Genomic DNA, 14248 nt, shown 5'->3' on the forward strand with positions numbered 1-14248 from the left:
TGTTTGATCCAAAGCCCACTGGAGTCCAAATGAAAGTTTCCATTTCTTTAGGTTTTAGTTCAGTATCTTTGCCAAAAGTCATTTAGTCACAGACTGACTACTAGCATATGGAATCAAAACTAATCTTAGAAGGAGATGTTAAACAGTGTTTGTGGACAGCAGGGGCTCAGCACAGACTTTGATGCTGGAGAAAGAGGCTCTCTAGGTCACTCCCGAGGTACTTTGGCAGGATAAAGAGGGGTACCACGAGCGCTCAAAGGTTGTGTTGTCCATCTGGCACAATCTGGCCAGACAGATTGATTCTTCAATGACCTCAATGCAGCAAACTTCCCCCTAACAAACCCTGATTCTGTTATTTCTTGTCTGGACCTCGAGTTACTTGGGAATGCAGATTGTTAGAGCTTAAACATGTAGTCTCTGAAAAACAAACCTGCAGGCAGGTTTTGTTACAGCCATTTAAATGGATTAACTCTAATACAGACAAACTTGGTTACTCTATTTATTTCCCCCTGCCCTGTTTTCATGCATATTATCTTACTTCCTGCAATCCCAATGGCATAGAAATCAAGCATCTCCTCATTAAAATTCAGAGCTAATAATTTTGGCATCCTCTGTGCAATAAGCAGCTTTATTTCAGATTGCACATAGCCTACATTTTCTACCATAGACAGCTTTACAGAGTAAAGCAAGATATAATGGCCAAATAAAAGATGAAGGAGCAAGCTGAACCTTTCAGGCACAGAGCTTTTTGGCTAGAAGGTCTGCCAGGACTACATTGTCCTTGTGGTCATTATCAGAACAGGGTTTTTAGGTTTAGAGTTTTTATTAGACTTTTCCCAACACTAACAACAGTATACACACAATTGAGATCTTGATTTTTGTGTAAAATGGCTAACTAGTACTGTTCACATCTTTAGAAATGGTCCCTTATGTTTGTAAATTTGCAGGTTAGAAAGGAAACAAGAGTCAGGTGGCCTGGATCATGAGATGAATCAATTAACCTGGGGTACATTTAAGGGGGAGAGAGAAGTTGCTAGTCAATGAAGTCTGTTTTGGGAGAAGGGGTGTTTCTGTTTGGTCTTCATATTGGGTTTTTTTTTCCTCCCTATGTTTCTGGTTGTTCTGCAAATGAAGCTTTTCACACTGCTCCTGACTTACTGCATTACTGAGGATAGGCTTGGACAACAAACAGGTTTGTTAATTTTTTTTCATTTTTAAATTTATTTTGGTCTGCCCTATGGTTTCTGTCTGTGTGTGCGTTTCCATGTAAATTTTTCATTCCAGTTCTTCTTTAGCATAGAGCAAAAACAAGTACCTGAATGGTCTCCAAGAGTACTCAGGAAGAGTCTTCCTGTCCTGTAACTGGGTGGAATGTTGACATCTGTGTGCAGAAAATCATGGTATTGGAGGGATCTGTAAGCTTTAGTCAGCTCTTGCTGGTTAAAGTGCTGTTTTGTGAGTTATCCTAAACTTAAATCTGTTAACTTTGAGTGAGTAAATCACGTGACAGAAATAGATACATTTATTACAATTCTTTCCTGGTTTTGAGCTGTGGACACCATGACTCCTCACCTGGTTCTTAGATGTTGTCCCTCATCTGTGAAGTTGCTCTCTGTAAACCACTTTGGCTATCTATAGCACTTGATATGGCTGTTCCTGACTTTGTTTTTAGCACTAAATTATCTATGACAAGCTCTCCAGTGAGTAGTTATCATATTATGTGTTAAGTTTTCCTTTGTTTTTATGTGGACTGCTTCTTCAAATAGTTTCCAGCTTTTTGATTGACTCTCCAGTTTGTTGGGTCCCATGTGATTCTCCAGATGCAGTTGTGCAATCAGTCACTGTTATCAGCTCCAGATTAGCAGGGAGATTGGTTTGCATTCATCACAAGTATTCTCGGCATTTACCAACTTCTGTTTCAGAATGTGGATTATTGGTTATCCCTGTGTCTTCCCTTGTGACATACAAATGTAAACTTCAGTGCTAATAGCCTCTTGCAGGTGTGGCCTAACAAACACAGGTCCCAGCCCTGCATATTCTTTGTCATAGAGTTTCATACTTGTTTATCTGCACATAGCATTTTATCCTTACCATAGTCCACTTTCTCAGTCCTTTGTTTATATCTTAAGGTGAAGAATACCTTCAGTTGGGGAAAAACAATGCTTTCTACTTTGGGTTTTATTAATAAATTGTTAGGAGGCTTGAAGAGGCTGTAACACTAATGACACAAACAACAGACTCTCTGAAACAAAACTGGTTTCTGCAAACCAATGCACATCCCCTTTTGTAGGATGCTGGATGGGTTGAAGTTTGTCTCTGGGTTTTCATGGTTATTTCTCCTTTCGCAGAGTTATTTGTGGGATGTGAAAAAATCCAGAAAGGTTGTTGTTTTATACTATGAATATGCTTTATCACTTTAAATGATACGGAACCTGTGGTCCTTCACTTTTCAATACTGAGATCTGGATGATTTTAGTTTTGGGCAACTCTTGGAAGACACATAAAAACTTGTTGTGGTGGGACTGTGGGTGGCAATTACATCAGCTGTGTAGATCTTCAGTGCTTATTTTAAAAGGTACTCACATCATCTTTCTTTAGAGCTTACTTTCACAGATTGGGATGCTCATGCTGCAAGCCAGCTATAGGAAATTGTGTGTAGCCTACACTTCATTAGCCATCACCAGCAATACATAATTGGAGTGGCAGTAGAGGTACAAATGAACTTGATATTATGGTATCTGGATTTCACTTTAGCAACTATCCTGAAAAAGCTATTGACCCAGAAAGCTAGTATTTGATTAGGTTTGTTTACACGGTTTATGAACATCTCTATCTCTTTCAAAACAAATTTACTGCTTAAACAGGAACGAGTCTCTCTGGGTGATACTGCTTTCTTTAGACCTTTTATCTGAGAGAGGATCTCTTCAAAACTTAATTCATTTGCAAGCACACATGAGCTGATCCAGTCATATGCAAAGCTGCAATATGTGCAGTCTCAGAGATCTGTGCAGTCTCAAGTACAGCTCAAAAATTTCTTAAAGTACTGGAAGATCCTTAAGTGACTGATGCAATAGAAACATGGACTGTTCAGTGGCCGAACACGTTTTCCCAAGAAGAGAGTGTGGGATCAGACCCTTCCCTCCTACACACTGCCATATCACAGTGCTAAAGCAGACAGATTTCACCTGGTTTGCAGGGTGGCTGGTTATGGAGAACAGCTTTGGTTTACTGTAGCTGCTCTCTGCTTCACACACTCTGTGCAAGACATGATCAGCTCCCACTCAGAAGCTGTTATTTTTCTCCTGTTACACATGCTGTCCAAGAAAAAAGCTGTGTGCTACAGCTATATGTGATTCCATCTTCTCATGATGACCTTTTCTGAAGTATTTTGAAGTAAGACCTCTGATTGAGGAAAAAAACCTAGGTGCCACTTTGAGAATGGGTAAGAAAACTGTAGGCAGGTATCTTTGAATTAGAAACTCGACAGATTGGGCTTGAGTCTCCAGCTCCCCACCAAAGCACTGGGCAATCAGTCAGGTAACACAGAGAAAATGCTGGATTTCCAGTGCCAAAGAAAATTATTTCTGCATTAACAGACTGTGTCTTTTGTTACTGCTTATCAGCATGAGTCTCCTTTTCCTAGACAGTAAAAATGTGGATCTGAGCTTTGGTAATAACACTGAATAAGACAACTCTTAAACAGATTGAATTAATAGGAATCCAGTGTTCCAGATAGATCTCACTTTAACGTTCATCTTGCATTTTCTCATAATTTAATTCTGTTATTTCTAGTGACAGCTCTTCCCTAGAACTGGGATGTCTTTTCAACTGATTTGAGGCAGAGTGGAATCTCTTGTCTTTTACTACAGTAGAATGTACTGTTTTTCAGACTAACTGGTATTCTGTTTGTAGCTTCCACAGCTTTTAATTAGACAGAAAAAATTACCCTTATCTGCAGTGATAAGGACCTTCCTGGAAAGTCACAGCATTTGTGAAGCAATCCAACCATGGAGTAGTGCTCAGTGACCACCTAGGTTGATTGACTCAGTGAAACAGCCCCAATTTCTGCTTGCTTTCAAATATCATTACCTTTACAGTAACTTCAAATATTCCCAAGGTTAGACAGTATGATTCAATCTGTTAAATATTACACCATTGCCTCAAAGAATTGGCATCCTCTCCTTTCCAAGACATGCTTCTTCCAACTCTGAAGGGAAATGGTGCTAATTAGCTGTATTATGAAGATATGACATCTTAATTCACTATAGTACCTTCCTTTTAGGAGAGCTAGCTAAATGCAGGACCAGAGCTCTTTAAAATAACTGTATTAGTTATAGACAGAGAACAATTGTCCTGGTTAACAGCTTGGCTCATGTGCACTGCCCAGAAATCCCAGGCTAGACAATGAACTTGTGTTTGTCAGTTTTCATTTGATTTCATCAAAGGACATCACAATGGTATCTGTAATACAACTAGTGCAATGTGGTATAGGGTCTGTGCACAATGTGGATACACCTGAAGCACTTTTAAATAGCAGTAGACTGCTTGCAGAGCCATGGGCTTCAGCATGAATTGATTTGACCAGACTCTGCAAGTAGTTTTGCTTCTTGCTGCAGGTATCCAGATTTTCCACTAGCACCTGTGTTCACCTGGATATCACAGAATCAGCAAGGTTGGAACAGATCTTCAAGATCATCCAGTCTAACCATCAATGTGGCACCACCACAGTCACCCCTAAACAAGGTGGATGTGTGTCTATTACCCTCAGCAGAGACTGCAAAGCACATTCAGATCAAGGATTTTTTCATGATTACACTCAAAGGAGTCCTGCTTGAAGGAAGGATTTTCTATTTTACTTCACAGGGTGCTTACTCTATCAACTTCTGGTGCATCCAGATAGAGGTGAGGGAGCTTGTACAATCAGTCCTCAGATCTGAAAATGCAGTAGCAAAGAGATAAAAAGCTGCGTATTTTCCCTTTTCCGTGTCTGCTGCCACAGAGAGACTGTCTGAGGTTCAGGCAGGTCTGGATCAGCAGATCAATACTTCAAAGACTCTGGAAAGAAAAGTTAGTCCCAGAGCTGTGAAGCCATCCAAATGACTTGCAGCCTCTTTATGGCTTCCAAAACTAGTTTTTCATCCCTGATCAGTTCCAAGCTGTGATACATTAGGGAAGAAAAGATCTTCCCTGTTCTTTAAAGACTCTGCTTTACTGTGATCTATATACCTGCCAATACCAACAACAAAATTAGTCATCTTTTTAATCCTCCTTAAATAGACATATATAAAAATACTGGGGTTTGAAGGTTTGATTTGAGACCAGAAATAGAATTCACTCTTCCCATGTGTTTCTGAATGTTTATCCTTTATTATGCTTGTCTACATCACCCATCTTGAGAGGAAACACAAGGTATTTATCTTTAATAACATGCACACATCCCAGGAATAAGAAAAATAGTTGTGAATAGTCATCTTTTTCAACAGAGGAGGTCTAACAAGGAGATGGGAACTTTTTTCCCTACTATTTCTTCTACATGGCTTTGATTCTCAGCATAAGAATGCTATGTCAGCCAAACCTTGTCTGTAAACCCAATAGAAAGTGCAGATTAGAAAGCACATTTTCCTAACTGTGCCAAAAGCAAAATCCTGGCATGCAAGTAAAATTTGCAGCTGTGTTCCCCATCAGCTGGTGAATGTGAGTGTTCCATGGGTGGAACACATGGGACTATGAGGCACAGTGGGAATGGGACATACAAGGATATATTATCAATATTGGCTGCTACCTTTCCAGCAACACAAACTGGAACAGATCTGAAAAGCTGCACCTTCATGCTTTTGCTCAATGCTGTGTACACTTCAATCCCACTGTCACTGTGCTATTTGCTGCAATTTGGAGATGGGCAACTTGCTCAGAATGACAGCTGGAAAGCCCATCTTGTCACAAGCTCTTCTTCCCCTTCAGTGCGGTAAGATGACTGTTCAAGTATGAACAGGCTCAGCCTTTTGGCACCTGTCAAGAACATTAAAGGTCACTTAAAATAGCAATTTTCAATGCATTTTCTGCTGAGTTGGAAGTGTAGGCAGGTGTCTTTGCAGGTTCCAGCACAGGCCATTGTAAGTCACCTTAGTACAGGTGCTTTCTAGGCATATGTTTTGCTTTGGAGCATTGTACTCCTTCTGCATGTTCATTACTGGAGCACTGCACTCAGCAATACTGAAAAGTGGGCCAGGGAGCTGCTTTTAAAAGAAGGCTCACAAGTCATACCCTTCCTTCACAGGAAGATCTCCCCCAGATCAGCCAGCACATCTCACTCCAGGATCTTTTTGCCCTCTAACATTTCCTCTGTTCTTCATCAGGCTTCTCTGTCCTCGTGTCCTGTAAAACCCCCTAATGTCCACACTCCAGTTCCCTGGTTTTCATGATTGCATCCATAGGTGACTGGCAGATTATCTGTGTCCTGCAGACTTTGAAAGCTCTCTCCTGCAACACCTCTTTCATCTGACACCTGGGACATGCAATGATGCATAAATTTGTGCCAAAATTATAAGGTTCCTACTACCCTCTGTTAAAGCTTGTCTCTAGGGGATGGATTATAGAAAAACTTGCATAAAAGGGCAGATAAATCAGATAAACAGACTCTATAAAAGATGATGTTGAGGGGAGACATGTTTACTACTTGGGCTGATGGACACTCACTGACCACATTTATATTTCCACTTTGGAAATCACATGAGCAAAATAGACTGCAAGAGCATATAAATTTTTAAGCAAAATGAATGATTTTCAGTTCTGTATTTAAATGTCAGCCTTTTCCTAATGTAGCAACAGGGCTTCATACATATGGATTGCAAGTTAGAGAGGCAGATGATGGTAGGTCCCTCTATCTTATGGTAAAATATGCGAGAGAGCTCGCTCACATTCCTGAATGAGTTAAGGCAGAGCGTGTCCTACAGCACCACCTAGCAGGCTAATTTAGGAGTGGTCCATATCCCTGGATCCATGACTACAACGATGTGGATGGGTGCACATCGGTTCTTGTGCCAGTGTGGTGATTAGTAAAGCTGGGGCGTCTGTTTTCCCCAGTCGTATTAATTATAAATCTCTTAAGAGAAACCATAGTAAGAATGCAATGCCAGATTTTTGAGATTTAGTGTAAGAAATCCTTGTTTTCTAGATTTCCTCCACGTGGTGCAAAAGCACCTCTCAAAGTCAGATTTCACAAACCCACCCAACCTTCTCTCTGTATTCACCAGCAGGATAAGGAAGTCTCAGTGTGATGAGGGATTTTAAAAGCCCGAGAGTCTGTGTATTTGTTAGTGTGAGTCTGTTCTCCATCATGACCTATATACACAGTTTTTTTGTGCACCTGCATGAAGTGTGAATACCAATGCCAACTTAGAAATTGTAAGTTTTGGCAGATGATGAAGCTCCATGCTGAGGCTGTAGAACAAAGACCGTAACAGCTCTCTGCTGACATAGAGAGGGAGATGAAAGTTTTTGGGGTTTGTGGAGGTTTTTTGTGATTTTTTTTGTTTGTTTTTGTTTGTTTGTTTTTGGGGTTCTTTTGATCAGGTTTGGGGTTTTTTTGGTGATTTTTTTTTTTCTGTCTGCCTCATACCTTTTTAGAGCCTTGGCACTTCTCAGAGTTTTCAGTGCCCCCCATTCTGCTTGATGACCTAACAGAAAACAGTCTGTTACTGTTTTCTGCTAACAGTGAGATAAACATGGTACATAAGAGGGTCTGATGGGTGACACAGCTGGCAAAAAGTGGCTCAGAGGGGAACAGGTGAAAAAGGTGGGATCTTTTCTCTGACTTCTCCCTTTGGGTGGCAGCAAACTATTCATCTGCCTTGCCATACTGCATAAAGCCATAACCTAAGGGTAGAACTGTGCCCTGTCATGAAGAAGTGTGTTTTCTTAGTTACCTGTTTATTGGAAGTTAAAACCAAGGTTGTTTTTACCAGCTTCTGTTCACAACAGGCTATGCCTACCCTGGCCTGTTTAGTACTAGCATTTCTAAAAATCAGATCATCTAGTGGGAAAAACATAGGATAAATTTCTTCATTATGGTACCTTCATGAAAGTCCTAAAAATCTCTGTGAATTTGAATTAGAACTCCTAAGTAGTCAGTTTTCTTTCAGCAGTCAGATCTTTCATGTGTCATGCTACAATGTCTGGGAATGAAACCTTTACTGGTAAGAAATGCTTCACTCAGGGGCTGCTGCAAAGAAAGCAAGATCTGTCAAAATTAATCACAAGTAGAAAGTAAGAACAGCTTGCTTTTATTTCTATTCTGTTGCCTCTCACCCAGCACAACTTCCATTTGGATAGTGAAAAGTTATTACCTTGACTGCCTGGTGTGGAGGAACACTTCAAAACAATCATCCCGCATGAGTGCAAGCTCCCTATACATGAGACAAACACACTCTTTTACTATCCCCTACCCAAATAAAACCCTAACCTGGCCAGAAGCTATTCTGTATTCTGGCTTTGCAAGGACGGCACATCCCAGGGGCAAGGCTGGACTTTGCAGAGCTCAGCCCTCGGGTACCAGCGCTTCCAAAGGGCGCTGCCCTGCCACACACCTCCTCTTATTTCACATCTTTCCAGAGCTTTCAGAGGGCCTAGCCTGTAAATCAAATCCACACGGGCTTATTGAGAAACCACACTGGCCATCTGCTTTGAGCAAACAATAACTGTAAAGCAAATTAAACAAAAAAAATCCCTGCCTATGTTATTTTACCATTAGGAATGACAGCTAAAACAAATCCTACACGACGGATGCCAGCTCTGCCACTTGCTGCCTTAGCGACAAGCACTCGTGCCCTGGAGTGGAGAGAGCTGTATTAATAATACAGATGTAAAGTATTTCGCAGGAAGAACGCTGGGAGTACAGCACAGAATTAAGTCATAAGGCGGGCAGAGAGCGGCAGTCCCGCCTCATGCTGCGGCTGCCCTTGGAGGGGTAGGGGGGGTGCCTCTTTCTCTTCGCCTGCAGGGGCAGCGGGTCGGACCCTCCCCTCGGTGCGTTCGCCCGAGGCCAGGTTCAGAGGGTCGGACCCTCCCCTCGGTGCGCTCGCCCCCGGCCAGCCCCGGGCTGTCACTGCAGTCACACCCCGCCGATGTGAGGGGAGCCGAGCCCCGCCCGCCATGGCGTCTCCGCCCGCCCCTTCCGCCCGCAGCCCCGCCTCGGCCCGGGACCCGCGGTAGGTGCTGGGCGGCCGCGGGGCGGGGGGAGCCGGGCGGTTCCCGCAGCGGGGCCCCGGGGCTGTGCATTTGGATCACTCTCCTCTTCTGTGTTTTTAATTTCGTGACAGCCGGAGCCCTGGAGGCGGCTCTGGCCCGCGCCCCGTTTTCTGATTGATCGTGCTTTAAGCTGGGCTTTCCCCTCGACTACGGGCGATTTTAAAGCGATAAATTCAGTAATACACACGTGTTATGGCCAAACCCGCCCAGATATCCCCCATCTGAACTTTAACTGATCCAGATCTCTGAGTTCAGTGAGAATTAAGTGCCTGTGACACCGCAGAGATAGAAAGTATTTCAGCATGTGGGGGAGGCCGCTGTTTAAGCGTGGCTTCATGGTTACTAAACGATTAAATTAGCAGGATATAGGCCATATAAATTGCCTTGCAGTTTCCGGTTGCTTTCCTCGTACAAAAATTGCACAACGTGTATGAATAAAATAAAGATGCCGTGCACGGTTAGGATTGCAGTGGGATGCAGCAGGAGCTGAGCATCTGCACTGACCCCTGAGGAAGGTTTGAAAGCATAAATGCTAAAATGTATTGTGAGCAGTTTTCCTTTTATTTTCCTGACTATTGACTATTATGTGGCATTTCCTGCTTACTTTTGCATTCGATGTGCACAATCGCATTTGATCATGCAAGGGAGGAGTTTTCATCAGGCAGTGCAAGAAAGGACAGTTTTCGCTGTGGTCTGTCCTTCCCCACATGGGTGTGGATGTAAGCTGAACAGGGACTTTTCTCCTTGAAGCATTTCTAATCTTAAAACTATGTTAGCCAGCTCCAGTGGGAGGGCATTCTCTGACAGGAGAAACCTGTGAAGTCCCTTCCTCAGCTTCACATGAGGATCAAGTGATAGGCTCCCTACAGTCATCCCCTTGGAAGTGCTTCCCCTGCACTGTAAATGACATGACCTTTCCAATCAGATGTAACTACCAGATTTGGTGAGGTCATAAACTTCAAAATGGTCGTTTGATATTAAGTATTACCATTTTCTGGTTTTTAGTTCTATTATCAAGGAGATTTTCTCCTGAAATCTGGTTTCATCCAAGGTCTTGGCTCTTTAGCATGTTTTTCTTAAGTAATATTGTCAAAAAACTCACCACCTCTGTCTTCAGCAGAATATAACAACACCACTAGTTATTGCACTAAGAAATACATATTAAATTACTGTATGATTACATACATCATTGTTTTTATTAAGCACTCAGTGTGTGTTTAGTGCAGCATAAATATTAAACAAGATTATTCTCCCCCTGGTGGGTTTGCAGTCTGAAAGATCTTCATAGGAAGAAGTAGTAATAACATATCATTAAAACACCACCTTTAAATTAATCTCTTTTTGTTTCCCTGTGGTTAACACTCATTTGCTGTTGATCATGGCTGGTGTATCCTGGCATGTCCTGTGGTGCTGTTTGATGATGTTACAGACCCCAGTTTTCTGCTCTGCCCCTCTGTGAGAAGTTCTTGTTCAGCCCATGTGGAAGGAGAGCGTGTGTCCCTGCTTCAGCTGCTGCCACACAGAGCCCAGCAGCATGGCTGGGACCCACCTTTGATGGCACTGCACACTCAGACTTTGGTTGTTGAATCAAAGCTCAATTCCCTTCTGCCACCTCGGCTTCCTGTGAGGACAGCTGGAAACACTCATGTCTTTAACAGCTGCAGCAAGATTCTGTGAAGCTCGTATGTGAAAGCCCTGAGAGAAGAGACACTGCAAATGGAAAGAGTGATGCCCACTTTTCACTGATTTCTGCTGGATTTAGGTGCCTAATTCACTTTTATACCTTCCCAGTAGCATCGTTCTAGGTGGGAATTTTGTACCCAATAGAATTTTTTTAAAGAGGAAATTGGAGCTTTCCTGGGCAGAGCATATAATAGAGCTTGGACCATAAAAAGAACTGATGCTTCCCAAGGGAAGCATGACTCTTGAACTGAATGAGTTGGCAGGTTTGAAAGTTTTAAAGTTATTTGCTTATTTAAAGAGTCATAACACAGTCGTAGGCCCTGAAATAATTTATCTTCAGTTTCTGCTCCAGATTGAACATAGTATTTGTCAGAGAAAATATTTCAGAGTCAAATTTTTAAAAGTAGCTGCTTTAAAGCATGCTGTTTTCTGAAGATACCTTTTTGCTGAGTAAGCTAGAACCACTGCCTGGAAGCTTAAAACTGAAAGAAAAGAAAAAAATCCACAATGTATAAAAAACACATACTGTTTCTTGTTGGTTTTTGGTTGGTTGTTTTTTTGTTGTTGTTGTTTGGTTGTTTTTTTTTTTTACTGAGCTTGACTATCCATAAGAACAAACTCCTAAAGGAAAATTCTGTCTCCTGAAATTTTTCAAATCAAAATGTGATCCTGTTTGGAAAGTTGTTGTCAAACTCAGCTTATTGAATTTAGTATTCAGGTTACTGATTAAAATTTTTGCAGCTGTACTGTAGAGGAGGTTGGCACAGACTGATCTAATTATTGGCTCTTTCTGACCTCAGTACCTGTAGACTGTATAGTGGAAGGCAGGACAGGGATTGTGCTAGCAAGGACTAGACAAGTATGCTGGGTAAATACAGGGTGTGTATTGATTGCTGGGGGAGGAGGAAGTGTGGTGGCTTTAGTGTTGCCTTTATTGTGGTAAATTGATTTACTGGAGGAAAGGGAGAAGTTAATTCTTCATATCAATCATCCTGTGTTGCAAGGCCCAAAAATTATTGCATATCTCTTCCTCTGTAAAATTGTTTTGCATTTTGTTAATGTAAAAAATGGTTTCTTTGGTTATTGTGATCTGCTTCTTCTCATGTTTTCTGCTTTGGTTGTTTGGGGTTTTTTAGTGCTGGAGAGATGACAAATCTATCTGTGCACACTTTAATTCTGGTTTTGTGTTACGAACAGGTTAGGATTTGACTATGGCAGTGCGGCTCCTGTGGAAGGCATCAGTGTGGTTCAAGAAGCACAAGATCGCTGTGTTGGCCGTTTCTTGCACGGGACTGCTTGGCACTAACCTTTCCTATCACGTGTTTCCTGAGCAGACATTCAGACTGCTGCACGAGTGCTGGTCCGAGGGGCAGCCAGCTGAGCTCTCGGAGAAGCTCTGTGCTGTGTTTCAGGATGTCCTTCAAGATACTGCTGTGAAGTCCACTGGCTCCTACAGAGCCTTTGCAGCCTCTAGCTTCCACCCTGTGAGCGCTGGAATTCCCTGGCTGCCCCAAGGCTGTTTGGTGGGCATCCCGCCTAACTTTGATAGCACAGCTGAGGATAAAAAAGGAATAGTCAACCATGTTGTTGTAATAAATGGCAAGGAGGTAGACTGGGAGAGCAGAGAAGGTGTGGCTTTGAAGGAAGCTCTCACATTTTCCCTTAAAGCTCAGAAGTTTGCTATTGCCAGAGAAGTTGTGTACTTGCAGAGTGGCAGCCCTTTAGCAAGTGCAGTTGTGGCTCCGACTTGCTTGGCTGGGACTGTTGTCTGTGGGAGTGCTCTAAAGCTGCTGCTGGGGTTATCCCGCGGCCCTGTGATCCTCCGGGGCCTGTGTAACCTTGTCACTGCCATGGGAGGACTGCTCTGCTACTATGTCTCTTCTGATGCCATCACCCATCACCTGGACTGCAGGGCCGACTCCAAGGCAGCCCGGCTTTCCAAGGACTATGCCAGCGGTGGCCTTGAATTTTATGATAAAATCTTGTACCGCAACAGGATTTTTCGTGGTCTGATGGGCAAAGAAGGGATGAAAATGTATGCCCCAAGTGGTAACCTTTTCCCAAGGCACTGGTTCAGATTAAAGTATACCCCGTACACTTACCGGAGAACTTTGATTCTTAATATTTTAAGAGAGCTCCAGGCATCTGATGGGAGTGCATGAATTTTAAACTTGTGAATTATGTATTTTGGAACACCGCTGTGCTGCTTTTTTATTTTTTTCCCTCTGTATCTTCATTAGAATTTCGGGGTTTATTTTTGCATATAGTTCAGAAAGAGTTATTGCACGTTTCTTGAATAAAGAATTCTCTCTTAAAATATTAAAGACTTGCTTCCAAAGTGCTCGGTTCTGTGTGCATCTCAAATCACAAGACTGCTGAGAAGGGAAACTTTTCAAACACTGATCTGGAAGTTCTGCTGTGCTGCTTTGCCTTCCTGCCCTTTACAGTCTGGCAAATTGCGAGCTGCAAGTCCAGCAGAGGTTTTGGAATCATTGTAATTTAAACTCGGGTGTTTGCTCTTTCTCCTGTGGAACAACACAGATATTTAAAGAAATGGGCAGTCTGTATCATGTGGTGACATAAATATCAAGACAGAGTGTTTCTGTTCTGTGTAAGTTCTTGTGCTGTGTATATTCTTATGCTGCAATCACTATTCTTCAGTAGGAGACATTAGTTATGGTGCAATTCCTACCAGTGCAGTTTATTACCAGCACCTGCATCATTTGCTGAAATCTAGTTCTGCTCTGTCTAGTACATGGTGACTGTGAATGCTCCCCAGGAGTGGTAGTATGTAACAGGACAGTCCTGGGTTGTTTTCTTACAAGTGGGATAAGCATGTTGAGAAAAGGTTTTTCGGCTTGCTTTGGTATAGTTTTTTTGTTTGATTTAAAAATATGTGTGTCACCTGTTTTATCAGTGAAGGCAAGGTATGAGACATGAGTCTGGCATTTGGTGCAGAAACTGGTGAGGTCTGGGATGCAGAGTTGCCAAAGGAGATTACTCTCCTGTATCCAAAGGAGATTATTCTCCTGGCTCAACAAGGTTTTGTCTGGCAGGCCAAGCTTTGCCCAGGATTACTAATCTCCTGGAGAAGTGTTTAGTGCATGGGCAGTAAGCCTTTCCACTATAGTCTCACCTTGATTTTCAAGGTGATAGTTTTCAACTTTGTGGTTCCTTCTTTCCTATGTTTCTGTTGCTGTTCCAGTAGCTCTCCCTGGTGATGTCAGAATAGTTCTCATCTCTATCTCTGTTGTCATTCTCACCAGCAGCTTCTATTATTTTGTGTCTTCTCAGTCAGAGATGTGCTGAATGTCCTTTC

The 14248-nt window shown here is 42.4% G+C and overlaps 1 protein-coding gene across 5 annotated transcripts; it reads left to right on the forward strand.

The window, feature by feature from the left end:
* The first annotated feature begins 1039 nt into the window (after nucleotides 1-1039).
* Nucleotides 1040-13270, forward strand: TMEM177 (transmembrane protein 177). Of its 5 annotated transcripts, none has more exons than XM_064718769.1 (3): nucleotides 1040-1192; nucleotides 10676-11008; nucleotides 12127-13270. In XM_064718769.1, exon 3 carries the CDS (start codon nucleotides 12141-12143, stop codon nucleotides 13089-13091), a length of 951 nt encoding a protein of 316 aa, XP_064574839.1. In that variant the 5' UTR covers nucleotides 1040-1192; nucleotides 10676-11008; nucleotides 12127-12140; the 3' UTR covers nucleotides 13092-13270. The 5 variants fall into 5 exon arrangements, with proteins under 5 accessions (XP_064574839.1, XP_064574840.1, XP_064574837.1 ...); XM_064718770.1 differs by having other exon boundaries at nucleotides 10905-11008; XM_064718768.1 differs by lacking the exon at nucleotides 1040-1192 and adding an exon at nucleotides 9083-9206.
* Nucleotides 13271-14248: the final 978 nt, after the last annotated feature.

The sequence above is a fragment of the Zonotrichia leucophrys genome, chromosome 7 (assembly GCF_028769735.1).
Source record: "Zonotrichia leucophrys gambelii isolate GWCS_2022_RI chromosome 7, RI_Zleu_2.0, whole genome shotgun sequence".
Lineage (NCBI taxonomy): Eukaryota > Metazoa > Chordata > Aves > Passeriformes > Passerellidae > Zonotrichia > Zonotrichia leucophrys.